The 15,460-nt window shown below is 40.7% G+C and overlaps 1 protein-coding gene across 6 annotated transcripts in view; it reads right to left on the bottom strand.

Moving 5' to 3' along the window:
• The window catches only part of STS (steroid sulfatase), a 161,637-nt gene that overhangs the window by 44,991 nt on the left and 101,186 nt on the right, over positions 1–15,460 (bottom strand). For all 6 annotated transcript variants that reach the window (XM_061627065.1, XM_061627066.1, XM_061627068.1 and 3 more), the window contains 2 exons: positions 14,838–14,975; positions 423–582 (listed from right to left, as the gene is read on the bottom strand). In XM_061627065.1, the coding sequence (XP_061483049.1) occupies positions 423–582; positions 14,838–14,975 (298 nt within the window). The remainder of the gene's footprint in view (positions 1–422; positions 583–14,837; positions 14,976–15,460) is intronic.

The following is a 15,460-nucleotide window of genomic DNA, read 5'->3' as shown; positions in this document are numbered from 1 at the left end:
GCACACAGTGAAAATGTGCTTTTATGTGAAGTACTCAACATTACCAAATTCACCGGAACATGATGCAGAAAGTACAGTACAGTACCTATGCAATGCCTATGTAATACCTGAGCAATGCCTATGTCATATTGATGTGTAACCTCCTGATTGGTAGATGCTAAAGTCTTTGTCCTGAAATGTATAAAAACCCCAGGCAACCAGTGCCATGTTGCAGTTCTCCACTCACTAAGAGGGAGACTGACCAAGCATACGCTTGTCATCCAATAAAGGCCTACCTTTTTGCTGCAAGCCTGTGTTCTTCAATTTTACTCAAAGACCCCCAATGAACTACAAAATTCCCCGTCACTACCAAAGGTTTGTTTGTTTGTTTTCCTTAAAAAAACCGCTACATCTCTTATGATAAAAGAAAATACATTCTATACCTGTCATTCGGTAGTGATCCTCCTGCAAGTTTAACAATTGTGGGGAATATATCCATATTACTTGTGGGCTCATCAATGTACATATCAGGCTCAAACATTCCAGGCCAGTGGAGGAGACCAGGCACTCGAATCCCTCCTTCCCAATTTGTAGACTTTCCACCTGGAAAAAAAGAAAGATCACAAAAATCCTTTAGCTATTGATACTACAAAACTGAATCAGTCAAGATCAGGGATGGGCAACATGTGGCCCTCCAATTGTCACTGAACTCCAAGTCCCATCAGACACAGCCAGCATAACCAATGATGAGGGATGAAAGGAGTTATAGTCCAGCAACATCTGAAGGGCCATAGGTTGTCCATCCCTATATTAGATTAATCAATCAGTTTGATCTATTAACATTTTTGTAAACTAAAATGGAGCTCCTGTGTGGTGATTTTGTAGGCTGGGAGTACAGCCAGCTCAAAGAAGGAAGCCTATAAGATGAATTAGGAAGTTGCAACAGGGGACTGCTTACGCCTAGGCCATTAGACTTACTATTATTTCTGACATTGTATTTTTTAAATAAAGTGTTTATTTTATGTTTTAAAATAAAATAGGTTTCTCAATGAGAAAACAATACCAAAACCGGAATCTTAACATTCCCTTGTCATTTCTCTCTTCCACTACAGTTATTACAACTGAAGTATTGAAGTCTAAGCACAAAAAAGGATAGGTGACATTTTCACGCTCATTCCACATTAAGGCCATTTCATCAATTTTCTGTTCGCATAAGCAAAAGCCACCATTCTGGCATCAGCTGGTATAAAAATGTTTATGTTAATGGACACCCCCCCACACACATACATACCAACTTAGGTGATCATGTGCTCTTAACTCTTCACCCTTATTGAAACATTGATTACTGTTCTATGTTAAAAGATAGAAGCCTATGTAGCAGAAGCAAGGAAGCTATGACAGGAGTGTATCCTTTAAAAAGTGGAAGTCTAGTCCAAATGAAGATTTTTTTTAAAGTAGAAACTCAGGTTTATTTTGCATCTCTCCCAAATGGGTCACAAGTAGAGTTACCAGGTCTCCGGTTTTCAGCCAGAGTCTCCGGTTTTTGGGGGGCCCCTCTGGCTCTCCGGCTCTGGGACAGGACAATCATATACCCCAGGAAAGGGTAGGGTGTCCTCTATGAGATGCCACTGCATCCCACCTGGCCCAGAGCTTCTGCTGGGCGCAGGGCATGGAGGAGGGCATCTATGCAAAATCAAAGCAGACCAAAACATACAGGAAAAAATAAGTAACTGGGGGTGCCCACCCCAAAATCTGCTCTGGGACAGGACAAATCATATACCCCAGGAAAGGGGAGGGTGTCCTCTATGAGATGCCACTGTGTCCCACCTGGCCCAGAGCTTCTGCTGGGAGCAGGGCACAGAAGAGGGCATCTATACAAAATCAAAGCAGAAAAAGACATACAGGAAAAATAAGTAATTGGGGGTGCCCACTGTGATGCGTCCTTCCCTGGCTCTCCCTGTCAGATTCCTACCTGCGCGTGGCTACTGCCTGTCAGTAGGCACCACCAGGGACTCCACCAGTCCGGACCGCTCTCTCTTATGGTTTCTCTCCCCGCTCTAGCACAGATCTCAACAGATCCCCCTGCTAGGCAACCACCAGTAACGTCCCAATACTAGTATTCCCAGAGACTCTGAATACTGGTATTGTTATTCTCTTCACCGCTGCCACCATTTGCTACAGTTCCCCTTCAGCCTTGGTCATGACCGTACCCTCCCTTCTGGTCTGTGAAACCCCAGCCAAGGATCAGGCCTTTGGTAAACCAAATTAAGTATTTATTACAGATAACAAAGCTAACAAGATTAACAAGATTTCTTCTTAAGGCACATAAGCATATGGTTTTACTCAATACTAATCCGAACTCCACCTCCCTCCTGGTAAACAACTCTCTAAACCCCACCAAACAACCCACTCAGTTCTCTTCTCCCCCCCTGATTCCACTCTCACTCTTCCTTTTATACATTCAGCCATTTTAAACACTCAGCCAATCATCTCGCATTCTACTGCCCATTCACTCCCCCTCCTCTTTCACTCCACTTACCATGTATCTTCTAAAACAACAACACTTACCATATATACATTAATATAGGAACATCACACCCACCCCAAAATCTACTCTGGGACAGGACAAATCATAACCCCATGAAAGGAGAGGGTGTCCTCTATGAGATGCCACTGCGTCCTTCCTGGCCCAGAGCTTCTGCTGGGCGCAGGGCACGGAGGAGGGCATCTATGCAAAATCAAAATGGACAAAAACACGTAGAAAAAATAAGTAACTGGGGGTACCCACCCCAAAATCTGATCTGGGACAGCACAAATCATATACCCCAGCAAAGGGGAGGGTGTCCTCTACGAGATGCCACTGCGTCCTGCCTGGCCCAGAGCTTCTGCTGGGCGCAGGGGAAGGATGAGGGCATCTATGCAGACAGAAAGGGTTGAGAATCTTCTTACTTTTACTCATTTCTCAGACCTCTTTCTGAAGTGAAGGGTCAAATCTGTAAAGAAGTTTGGAGCAGCCACATTAAAAGATAAGGGCAGGGCATTCCAGGCAGGGGGTTGCCAACCCTGCTTGGATATGGATGTCTTTGCAGAGGATCCCTAGTCAAGCTTTACCAACAGCACAATCCAAACTATATCTACTCAGAAGTAAGTCCTGTTGAGCTCTATGGGGGCTTAGTCCCTTAGTACGTGTGTTTAGAATTGCAGCCTTCAGGGGCATCCATCTTTACTCCTGAATGCTCCCATCTAACATCTCCACAACACTAGGCTCTTTTTTTCCTACAGTGACCTTCTGGTGACTGGCCTGGCCTGAAGGCACTTAAACCCTTCTTGCCGAAAGCAAGTAGGCTAGATTAAATGTTCCCTACCCAGGCTCCATCTTTTAGCTAAGATGTCTAGCTTAATTTCCAGTCAGATTTTTTTTTTAATTGTACGCTCCAAGCAACTGTGATTGATGCTTAATATGTCATGCTTAATGACATCACTCGGGCCCACCCCGTGACATCACTCAGGCCCGCCCCATGACATCACTTGGCCCCGCCCCTAAAAGCTCAGGTTTTGGGATGCTTCTGACCTGGCAACCCTAGTCATAAGATCCTTATTTAACACAAACACAGTTGTGATCTGAATTGGTTGCAATCCTGGGCCTGCAATGCTATTACTACTTGGAATACTGTAGCAATGAAAATCACAAATTCAGTGCTGGGAATTATTAGGAAATGGATTGGAAAATAAAACAGCAAGTATTACAATTGTGTTCTATAAATCTATGGTGTGGCAACATTTGGAATATTGAACTATGTACAATTGTGGTCACCCCACTAAAAAGGGATATCACAAGGTGGGAATAGGATTGTTGTAGAGGGAGACTGAGTTATTTTCCTTTAAGCTGGTTTCCTGCATTGAGCAGGGGGTTGGACTTGAAGGCCATATAGGCCCCTTTCAACTCTACTATTCTATGATTCTACTTAAAGAAGCCAGCCGGATTGGTTGTTGAATCTTACATCAACACTAATGATGGACAGTGTCCTGCACTACACCTGAGGGTAGCAAACTAGCTTAGGGGATTACTGCATCACTCTGCCTACTGGTAGGGCCAGCCCTTTTCAAAGATTGTATCCAGTGGCTGTGATGGTGGAAGGCAGCTCACACAACCAATCTTTTTCTTCCCCTCATTTCCTTTGTACCCTAAAAAAAAACCTTATCCAGGGGCTTGGAGAGCTGGGGTGCCTGGCAGGGATGGGTGACACTGCATACCTGGCCTCCCATTAGCAGTTTCGCTGCGCTTACCAAAAAGGAGAGGGAGGGGGATGAGATACAAGGAGGGAATGGCCTGAAATTAGGAGGGGGGATCTTGCTGTAGTGGGACCTCCATTGCCACAAGATCCCTCTGACCAGTTTGGGGTGATTTCCTCCTCCCACTGCAGCCCCATACAATGCAGCCTGCATTGCTTGGTGCAAGTGGCGGCAGTGAAACTAACCTTTGGGGAGGGTTTGGGGGAGGTATAGGGGCTTTAGGGGAGAAAAAAGCTTGGTTGCATGAGCTGGCTTCTGCCAGTTAACCATAGGCAAAAATGCTAGAGATTTATTAGATTATGGATGATTTGGAGAGAGTGCATTTCAAGATATGAGGAGGATGACCATCTGCCCTTCACCCTAAGGTGCCAGGGTAGGTCACAACAATTTAAAATACAACATTAAAAACAGTTTAAAACAAATGACATAAAACTTAAAACATTTTTAAAGGGATTAGAAAGAGATTTGTCTGAATTAAATTGAGCTTCTGTTTACAGAGGTAGTAGGGCAATTCCATGATGCCTACTAAAGATCCATTTTTCATTTTCATATATAGTTAACATGTTCTGTACCATTTTAAATATAATTTTCCAAAGTTTCATTATCTGGCAATAATTTTTGAAAATGGCATTTTACACATAAGTAAAACAACCATAAGTGTGACATGCAAGATGACTCAGAATGTATCTATTTTTCCTCCTAATCTTCAATTAAAGACCTCTCCAAGAAAATAGGTGATAGGTTAATGACCCTTTATTGAATTGATAGCTTTGCTTTCTCATTTGGTAAACTAAGAAGAAAGTTTACACTAGGAACAAAATCATATGAGCTTAAAACAATAAAACCTATGTTGGTTGAGCATGTTATGTTGATTGCAGAAACCCATACTGTTCTCCCCCCAACAAATGAAAATAAAAATCTATAATTTTTAATTTTATTATCTTCTTTGAAGTTCTTAGCATTAAGAAAATGTGATGAAATAATACCTGAAGTGTGTTTTACATGCAATAATTCTTGTGACCAACATAACATCACAGTGTGCAATTTACATAGCATAAATGTGTTGTCATGTGTGTCATTTAAATCCTTTTTAAAGGTTATCATAATTCTTTCCCTGAGAATTTAATAATTATTAGACTATTATTTGCACCATACCACCCATGTAGGTCATCTTACAGAGTTTTACAAAAAGAAGCAAGGCCCTGTCCTCAAAAAACTTACAAACTGAAAGACGAGTCAGATAAGGGGAGGGTGGACATGTTACTGCTTTTAGAAGATAGATAATATATTTATATATTAATACATGTAGAAATTAGATCACTTTTCAGGTTAATTTTCAGTGAACTTCAACCTGGGTGTGGTTAAGAAAAGTGTAGAATTTATATTTCTCTACTAGACCCTCACCCCTTTCTTGAAGCATGCAGAAGCTTCTAACCATCTTTTCACACAATTTAAAATGAATACCACAAATACAGGAACAATGCCCCTATGGGAAATGTGATTTTCCTGAAAGAAAGTGCAGAAGCAGAGACATTCACTGAAATACTGAGGTCAATTGGCAATTTTGTTATTGTTGAGTTTGAGCCAGGAAAATTGAAAAATAAAAAGGGTTTATTTGTGAAAATTTGGTGAAAACTTGTTGTGAAAACAAATGTGTTGCGAAAATTTGTTATATTAATATAACATCCTCTTCTTTAAAAAGGGGATCTCCATGCTATTTGGCTTCCCTGCAAATGATGATAAATAAATGTTAGGCTGAAATGAAACAAATCATTAAGGGGTTGCCACAACCAAGTGTTAATTTACATGGGCATTACACTTCCAATTTGGATTTGATGCTGACCTGCAGCTTATAAATGCATAGTAAAGTGTCATATGCACAGGGTCTTCTTTGGAGGCAATTATTTGTGGGTGAGAATTGTCACAAATTGTGTTGGTCATAGGTAATTTGCTAGATAAAGCTTTTTCCAGTTTCTAATAAATATTATCATAAGTTTGACATTTGCCCATGAAACATTAGCAGATGCTGGTGTGAAACTGTGACCTTCCAAGGACAACTGGATGTCAGAAACAGAATACTGGTCTAGCAGTGAAGTCCTTTACAAGTCTACTCAAAAATAGTTCCCATTGATTTCATTGAGGCTTACTCTCAGGAACATGTGTATAGAACTGCAGTCTACATGGACTTTTGGTATAATCCACTACGGCAATTTTTATATACCAAACCCTTGGATTAATTGTTTCCAAAGACACTAGCAAATACATTTTGCACTCTTAAAATTATTTAATGTCATCTAAACATCTTTCTCTTTCTCCATTTTGTGAGTGATTGCAGCCAACAGCTTTGTCTGTTTCATTTCTGTCCCTTGCAGAACAGTCCTAGAGTATGTTGCCTTCAGTGCTGACGCCCCATGAGAGATGAACAGAGAAAGAAGCAAAATTTTAAATAGGAGTGCTTCATGAAAGAGAATGAACATTAAGCATTCTTTTCTAATGTAGACAACAAAACACCATGAGAATGCAGCATGAACATGGAATACACATTTTTTCAAAGACACACGAACACACACACACACATCTGTCTAGTTGGAATGTGCTAGCCAGAAAAAAAGTCCAACAGAATTTCATCAAAGACAACCAAATAAATGGTAGAAAAATCTATTCTTTCTGGAAATGAAAGGATGATACATGGCATATTTTCCAGAAAATAACAACACAAGTTGTATCCTCTTGACAGTATAATAGATACTAAATTTAGAATCAATATGGTAGCAGTTTGTGTTTCTTTTTGCTGAGGTTGAATGCAGGGTTAGGAATGCAATATCCTGCAGTGAGTAAAAATGTTGGATCAAGGGCAGTCTTTTGTTGCATGTCAATACAGCACTTATCACAAGTGAAAAGATCCCAGAACTTTAGGAGTTGAAACTAAATTTTTAAAAAAGTCAAAGCAATAGTCTAGTATTCTAGTGCCTGGCCCACTATACATGAAACAGGGAAAATTAAAAGAATAATTCACTAATAGGCAAAAAACCTTGCAGTTTAAGAATGTACCTACAGCCAACAGATATTTCTATCGAACTTTAAAAAACAGGGAAATCGGGCAGCTATAGTGAATGCACCAGGGCAGCAGGAGACCTGACCTCCTCTCTGAGATATTGTACTGCCCTAGGTACATTCTTAAACTGCAAGTTGTTTTGCCTCTTAGTGAATTTCTCTGCTTTATAATCTGGGAGGTAAGAAATGAGATCCTGTGCATGTTTGCTGAAAATGGATCGATCATTTGCATGCTTATTGAGTTCAGTGGGATCTACTCCCCTGCAAACATGCTTAGGATTGGTGAAACTGACCACAGGGGATAGGGAAGGGAGGAAGGGGATGGGAGCAGACAGGAGGGGGAAGGAGGAGGTAGGTTTGTTCATTTGCAAGTTTATTGAGTTCAATGGGATTTACTCCCATGCAATCATGCTTAGGATAGGTAAAACAGACCATGGAGAGGGAAGCCTGGAGTGGGCAGGGAAGGAGGAAGAAGGAAGAGGAAAGGAGAGGAAGAAGGGAGGAGGAAGGGAGAGGGGAGGGAAAAGGCAGGTCTGATCATTTGCGTGTTTATTGAGTTCAATGGGATTTACTCCTGTGCAGTCATGGCTAGGATAGGTAAAACTGAACATGGGGGAGGAGGAGGGGGAGGGGAGAGTAGAGGGAAGGAAGAAGGGGATGGGGAGCAGAAGGAGTGGGAGGAGGGAGGGAGTTGGAAGGGGAGGGGTGAACTCTCAATTCTCTCTGACTGTTTTGTGTATCACCATGAAAATTTAGAAGGCTGTTAAGCAAGCGTTTCTGAGTTCAGGACTATAAGCTTTGTAAGGTTTTGTTTTGAAATGAGCTTATGGGAAGGATCAGAATGGCATGGGGGTATTTTGAATTTAACATTGCAGAATGCGAAAAATCCATGCTGGCTATAGTATACATCCACTGCCATGGCTGTATTATTCATGGGCCAGCAAAGCCCATAGGTACTTTCATTTCAGCTGTATTGTTAGATTTAGATCACAAATCGTACACTATTGTTCACAGTTTATAAATTACAACATTATGTTAAAGATCAAAAGCATAAAAATGACTTTAAAAATCAAAATCTATAATATGAAGCTAATTACAAATGGGGAAAAATCCCAGTGAAAATATCAGCTGTTTTCGGTCTTACTGGACAGCAAAAATACAGAATATTTATTAGAATTCAATTTGAGTTTCAAAGTCAAAATTTATGTATGATGAGGGAGAACCCATTGTTGAACACTGAAGTAAACCATATCATACTCAAAGCTGTGTGTCTGAGTTTTCTTGTTTTGTTTTCCCCAAGTCCTGAACACCAATCATAACTCAGACAAAACTCTCCAAGAGCCCCTATAATCTGGTTGTAAGCATTCCAATGAAATCACTGAACACATGGAATAACTTCTGCAGGTGCAACAGAACTTCCGCCTCCTTCCCCTGCATTCCCCTAAATGTGTTCTGGGTTTTTCCCCAACTCTCTGGAGGAGATTGCGAGGCAATACATAAGGAGAGAGAAGTTCCATCGCTCTTGCAGAAGTCGTTCCATGTGTGCAATGATTTAGTTGGATTCAACTGGCTGGCTCTGGGAACTGTGGAGTCCCTGCGCTTGTTCAGCTCAGAGAAATTTCCATGCTTTAAGGACAAAGGAGCTGCATGATCCCTGAGTTTGTCTGATCAACCTTGGTGAAGCTCCCTAATCCCACACCAGCCTGAGGCACAGGGTAAAGCAGAGCTGTTAGCAGTCAAATGGCATGAGAGGAAGACTTACATAATTCATAAATATAATATATAAAGAGATTCTGTCAAAGCTTTAGTTCAGTTGGGTTAGAGATTTTAATGTCTCATTTATAGCAGTGTTGACTAAACATACATAATGTCTGGACAGTTTTAAATGGCTGGTAGTGCACTTTTAAAAAATGATCTAGTATAGAATATATCCTTATGTTTTGCCTCTCAGCCTCATGAAAACCCTATTCATAGGGTCGCTATAAGCTGAAATCGACTTGAAGGCAGTACATTACAGTACAGTATTAATAGGTTATGAACAATTTGGGAGGGTTGCCCTGAAAGGCAGCATACAAAAGTTTAAATACATAAATCCACTGTGAGCTTGATCAGAGAAGCTAAGGGAATACTACTGTTCTGTCCCCAAGTCACAGGAATGTCCCTTAGCTGTAACCTATGGGCTGACCCAAGACATTTTGGTGCCTGAGGCAAATGGTGCTCCCGCCCTGTTCCACATATAAATGCTGAGTGGGACTGGTAGTTGAATCTTACCTTAACACTGGTGACATGATAGTGCACTGTGCCTGAGACAACAGCCCAGTTTACAAGCAGCAAGTCCAGGTCACGCATGATGAGAACGGCTGGGGAGTTTAGGAGGAACTGCTACTGCTCTCCCAGCAATTGCTGCCGAAGACAGTTGCCTCACTTTGCTTAATGGCAGGGGCCAGCCCTGGGCTCACTCCTGGAACCCTAAAATCCAGCCTTGGGGGCTTTTGAACACATACCTCTAATGCACAGAACCTGAATTAAATTGGAGGTATTCAAAAGCATATAGGAAAAAAACCATGGCTGTGCTTTTTAGTCACAATGTAACTGAAAATAAAATGTAAACTACTGTTTTTGCTAAGCTATAATTATTTGATTCAGTTTAACAAGTCTTTGATTGGATTCAATAAAATGGAAATAAAAACAATGATAATTCCACTTATAACCAGGAAATTCCTAAATAATCTCTGACTTTACTAACACAGAGATGCTTGGAATATCTGATCTCATGAGCAAGTACTAGAATAACCAAGAAAGAGAAGAAAAGATCTCAGTAGTAGAGCAAGAGCAGCAACAGCAACATTTAAACTAAACTAACCAGACTTTAAATGAGATAGGAAACAGAGAATGAACAGACTGAAAAATGTCAAGGTATTCAAAATGTGCAAAATAGAAATTCAAGATTAAAGTTGTTTAATAAACACGAAATAAATTCATTTTGATGCAATGTCAAGACATTTTTATTTTGCTAGACCTTTGGCCTCTGCTGATTTCCCCCCCTTCTATATAGTTTTTAGCTATAATGTGCTGGCCTCCGGTTTAATGCTTTAATGATTCTGCACAATGGTCTCAGACGTTATTATATTAGCCATGTATTAATTGTAATTTTAATTGCAAGCCTCCTTGGGGGCTCTTGTTAAAGCCAAATGGCAAGATATAAATGACTTTATAAATAAATTAAAGTGAAACTATTCAACTGAAGACTATCCTCACAACTAGAGTTTTCAGTCCATACAACTGATGCCATTTTTTATCCAATTCCCACTAGCTGCAGCCAGCCACTTTATCTCCAAAAGCACTTATGCTTTATTGTTGGTTCTGAACTGGCTGTGCATGATGATAAATGATTGAGTTCAAATTGTGAAGATCTGTTGAGAGCTTTTGAGTTAGGTTAGTGACAATTTCTGTTGAGTAGATTGCGGCATCTTAGATGAGCGGGTTAATTGGTTGGATTTGTGTTCACCTGTTCATACATGGCAGATACATTACTGAAAATCCTCGTCACAAACACTATACTGATACAAAATTCACCAATAGGCAAAAAGAAACCCTTGCGGTTTAGGAATGTACCTATAGCCAACAGATATTTCTATCAAACTCTAAAAAGCAGGGAAATTGAGCAGCCATAGTGAATGCACCGGGGCAGCAGGAGACCTGACCTCCCCTCTGAGATAGTGTACTGCCCTACAAATTTGTCAAAATGCAAACACAGTTTGGGTTGGTCTTTCACAGTCCAATCCACTTCCTGTGTAGCTGGGAAGAATTTGGTAATATGCCTCTGAGAAGGAGGAAGGGCAAGGCAGGGGGGGAGGAGGCAAGGACAGAGGAAGGGCAGGGAGGAGGAGGGGGAGGGGAGCAGGCAGGAGAGGGAGGAGAGAAGGAGGGCAGGTTTGATCATTTGCATGCTTATTGATTTCAGTGGGATTTACTCCCGTGCAATCATGCTTAAGATAGGTGAAACTGACCAAGGGGGAGGAAGAGGGGAGGTAGGTAGGGCTGGAGTGGGCAGGGAAGGAGGAAGAAGGAAGTGGGGGAAGGGAAGATCAAGGGAGGAGGAGGTGAAGGGAAGGAGAGAGGGGGATGGGGAAGGGAAAGGGAGGTCTAATCATTTGCATGTGTATTGAATTCAATGGGAATCATTCCTGTGCAATCATGCTTAGGATAGGTAAAACTGACCATGGGGGAGTAGGAGATGGGAGAAGAGGAGAAGGAAGGAAGAAGGGAGGGGAAGTAGGGGGAGGGGGAAGTAGGGGGGAAGGGATTGGAAGGATAGGGGGAGGGTGGGAGAGCTAAGGAGGGGAGGGCAGGTTTGATAATTTGCATGCTTTTTCAGTTCATTGGGATTTAGTCCTGTACAATCATGTTTAGGATAGGTGAAACTGACCTGGGGGAGGGGCAGGGAGGGGAAGAGGGGAAAGGCAGAGAGAAGGGGAGGGAGGGGGAGGGGAAAGGGAGGAAATCAAGTGGATGGGAACTGGGCAAAGGGAAAGCCCCTTTCCTTTCCAAAAGCAAAACACTGTGGACAGTATCATTGTTTTTTCAGCCTTTCCCCCACCTTTTCATTCTACAGCTGGCACATATAGTATCCCACCCAAATTTAAACCAGAGCTATCACTGGCCACATCCAACCAGACATTTATTCCATGGTTTTATTAAGTCATGGTTTTCCCCAAGAATCCTTTGTGAAGGGTACTGAGAGCTGCTAGGAGATGCCTCACAGAGGTGCTATCCCCAGAAGAGGGTCTGACAATTGACCACTCTGGCCACTGGAGCTCTGTCAGGGAAATAGGAGTCTCCTCTCAGCACCCTTCACAAACTACACTTCCCCAGATTCTTTGGGGGAAGACATGACTGTCTAAATTGAAATAAATGTTTGGTGTGAGTGTAGCCACCTGATTAGCCTAACCAAGCCAAGCAGCTGTGAGTCTGGCTTTCAGAACACTGACAGTTGGTTCTTACTGAGCATGCCTTCGCTTATCATTGACTCCAATGTTAAATTTCTTAAATTAATTAAAAACCAGACAGGCATTTTTAAAAAACTTTTAAACTGCAGAAAGGTCAGAGTATAGGGAAAGGTCAGTAATAGGATTAGAGGTACTCTGTGAACATGGCTGATTTTTAATGAATTTCAACAAATTATGAGACCACTGACAGAAAAAGTCCAACAGGGGTCTGATTTTTTTTCTCTTATTTTACACTTTGAACTCTCAATTCTCTCTGAGTGTTTTGTGTATCACCATGAAAACTTGGAGGGCTGTTAAGCAAGCGTTTCTGAGTTCAGGACTAAAGGTTTTGTAAGATTTTGTTTTGAAATGAGCTTATGGGAAGCAGCACAATGGCATGGGGGTATTTTCAATTTAACACCGTTAAATTTAACATCCATTGAACTCTTGTGGCTCTTGTATAATTACACTATAATTTTGTATACATAAACTGATAACCACATGGTCCAAACCATAGCAGATTTGCATGCATATAAATACAATGTTTTGTTTTATTTTTTCTTCTGGTTTTCTATAGCTTGGAGTAGAAAATGTTTTATATTTGGGACATAAGGCCTTAATAATCCTTATTTTCAGTAGAAAAGATATTTGGATAAACATGGACATTCTTAGTTAAACATTTAACTATACACACAGACCTTTCTGAAATCAATCATCTTAATCTAAACATTGAAGATCAAATTATACTTTGATATTGAGCAAATGATAAAGGACAAAGAAAAGTGTAAATATAGTTCTGAATATTTAAACTAAAAAGTGTGGTGAGCAAGTATTCTCAGGATCGCTGAACATTATTCAAAGCAAGTAAAATAACTGGAATGGCTGAATTGTTCCTAGCTTTATTCCACATTTTACCATGACCAAGAAAAATAATCCAGGATGAGACATTGCAGGTGAAGACACAGCCTTATGCATACAGAAGCAGATCTGATCACCAGGGGCACAAAACGCAGTTTTAATCCCCATCGTAATAGCATGCAATCATTTATTTTCTCCTATAAAAGGGAATGGGAGGTAGTCATTCCCATATGTAAAAGCAGAGTCCTATACTTAACAATACTGTCACCATGACAACAAATCCTGCCCTCTACATCAGACATCGAGTGGCCCACCTCTGATCTGACTGACAGCAAACCCACAGGAGAATGCCTGTGGACAATAGAGGTGATTCAGCTGTGGCCCTCTAGATATTGTTGGACTTCAGTTCCCATTAGCCCCAGCCAACATGGCCAGTGGTCAGGAAGTTGTAGTCCATCAACATGATGGGCATATTACATCCAGTAACAGAGACAGTGTGCTACTCTGAATATCAGTTGCTGGGATCATGAGTGGGAGAACACTACACACTCATGTTCTGCTTGTGGGTTTCCCATAGGCATCTGGTTGTCTACTGTGGAAACAGTATGCTGGACTAGGTAGGCCTTGCATCTGATCCAGTAGCCCTCTTATGTTCTTATGATTGTTCTTACAGCAATATCCAAAATTCTATAGTAACATTTTCTTAGGGCTGACTCATCTAATATTAGAGTAATGTAATTCAACCAACTCATGTGCTTCTTTATTTATAGACAATTAGCATAGTGTATGATCATATATATCCACAAAGAAACAGCAACGATGTCACTATGGTAACATACAAATCAGCATTTAAGAGATGGGACACACTGTTTTTCTAGCAAAAATTAGTAATTTTATGTTAAAAGTTAGATCACATTTTTCAACATGTCTTTTTAATTACCTAATCATACAAACTTTGCATCATATGAAATTACACAGCTAGTCATTTGTTTAATTTTTAAAAATAAAAACTAAATTCCGGAAATGATCTAGAAATAGGTGCTCTCTAGCTCAGGAAGCTCATTAAACTAATTAGATACCCAATTTCAGGTGCAGATCTAGTTCTGCTAGGATAATGCAGGATAAATGTTCACTATTGTATAACTGCCCCACAAACAAATAAGAACGAATGCTCAATAAAGACTGGAGTTGGATGGATAAGTGATGTACAAATAAATAAGGCTCCATTCATAACCCCACTTTTGCAGGAATAAGCCCCACTGAATTCAATAAGACTGACAACTGAGTTGACGAGACGAGGACATGCTTATTCTGAGATAAAGAAAATCTAATGAGTGTTATGATTTTACACATGTTAATGGAAGCTATAATAAGATTTGAAGTATTACTAGAAGCTGGGTAAATGAGCAACATTACAAAAAATGTGTTACATGGAATGTCAGTAATAAATGTGCTACTACTTGATATATGTTCTTTAAGTTTTACAACTGTTATTTAGATAGTTGTGATTCCCCAACAGCAATAATATCCACTGTCTTTTTCTAAATGTACATTCAGTTTTTTTTAGAAAGTAGAACATTCCAGTACGTTTACAATTGAACAAATCTTTCATCTCTTATAACGCTATAGATGTAAGACAGAACAATAATACTAGACAACTCATACCTTTATACATTCCATTGCAACCACCATGGATTTCTCCATTGCTTGATATTTCTTCAAGATGTGCTCCTTGATCAGATGTGAAGTACACAAGAGTCTGCTCACTTAAGTGCCATTGATCTAATGCATGGAGAATCTGTCCTTTAAAAACAATAAAGTAAAAAAAATTGATTACGACCTATCAAACCCTTCTGGGTCAGACAAAAGGCCCATTTTGTTCACTGCCCTCTTCTAACAATGGTCTCCTAGTCTGGCAGCAGCCATGTAAATAGGGCTGGAAGCAAGAGGGTGGCTGCAAGATTAATCAGTAGCTGGGTGGGGAAAGGGGTTGTGTGAGAGACAATGGTGGCTGGCACTGTTAGACCTGGTGGGGTTGCTGAGAGGTCCTGGGGGCATGGCCAGTGAGAGGTCATGGAGTGTGGCCAAGTTATTCCAGTTTTCTCATCATCCTCCCTTGCGAAGATACTGTAGACACTTAAGCATTGCTGTTTTACAAATAGTACCTAACATAGCTGAAAAATGTCTGACTTTGGTTGAGAAGGGGTCCCTGCTAACTTAGTTGCTTCTTTTCTGCAAAAGAAGTTGTATGGCCTCCACCTGTTCTGGTTTTCTCCATATCCTCCTCT

The sequence above is a fragment of the Rhineura floridana genome, chromosome 5, assembly GCF_030035675.1.
Source record: "Rhineura floridana isolate rRhiFlo1 chromosome 5, rRhiFlo1.hap2, whole genome shotgun sequence".
Taxonomy (NCBI): Eukaryota; Metazoa; Chordata; class Lepidosauria; order Squamata; family Rhineuridae; genus Rhineura; species Rhineura floridana.
The sequence above is the reverse complement of the archived record's forward strand: the minus strand, read 5'-3'. Positions and strand labels throughout refer to the sequence as shown.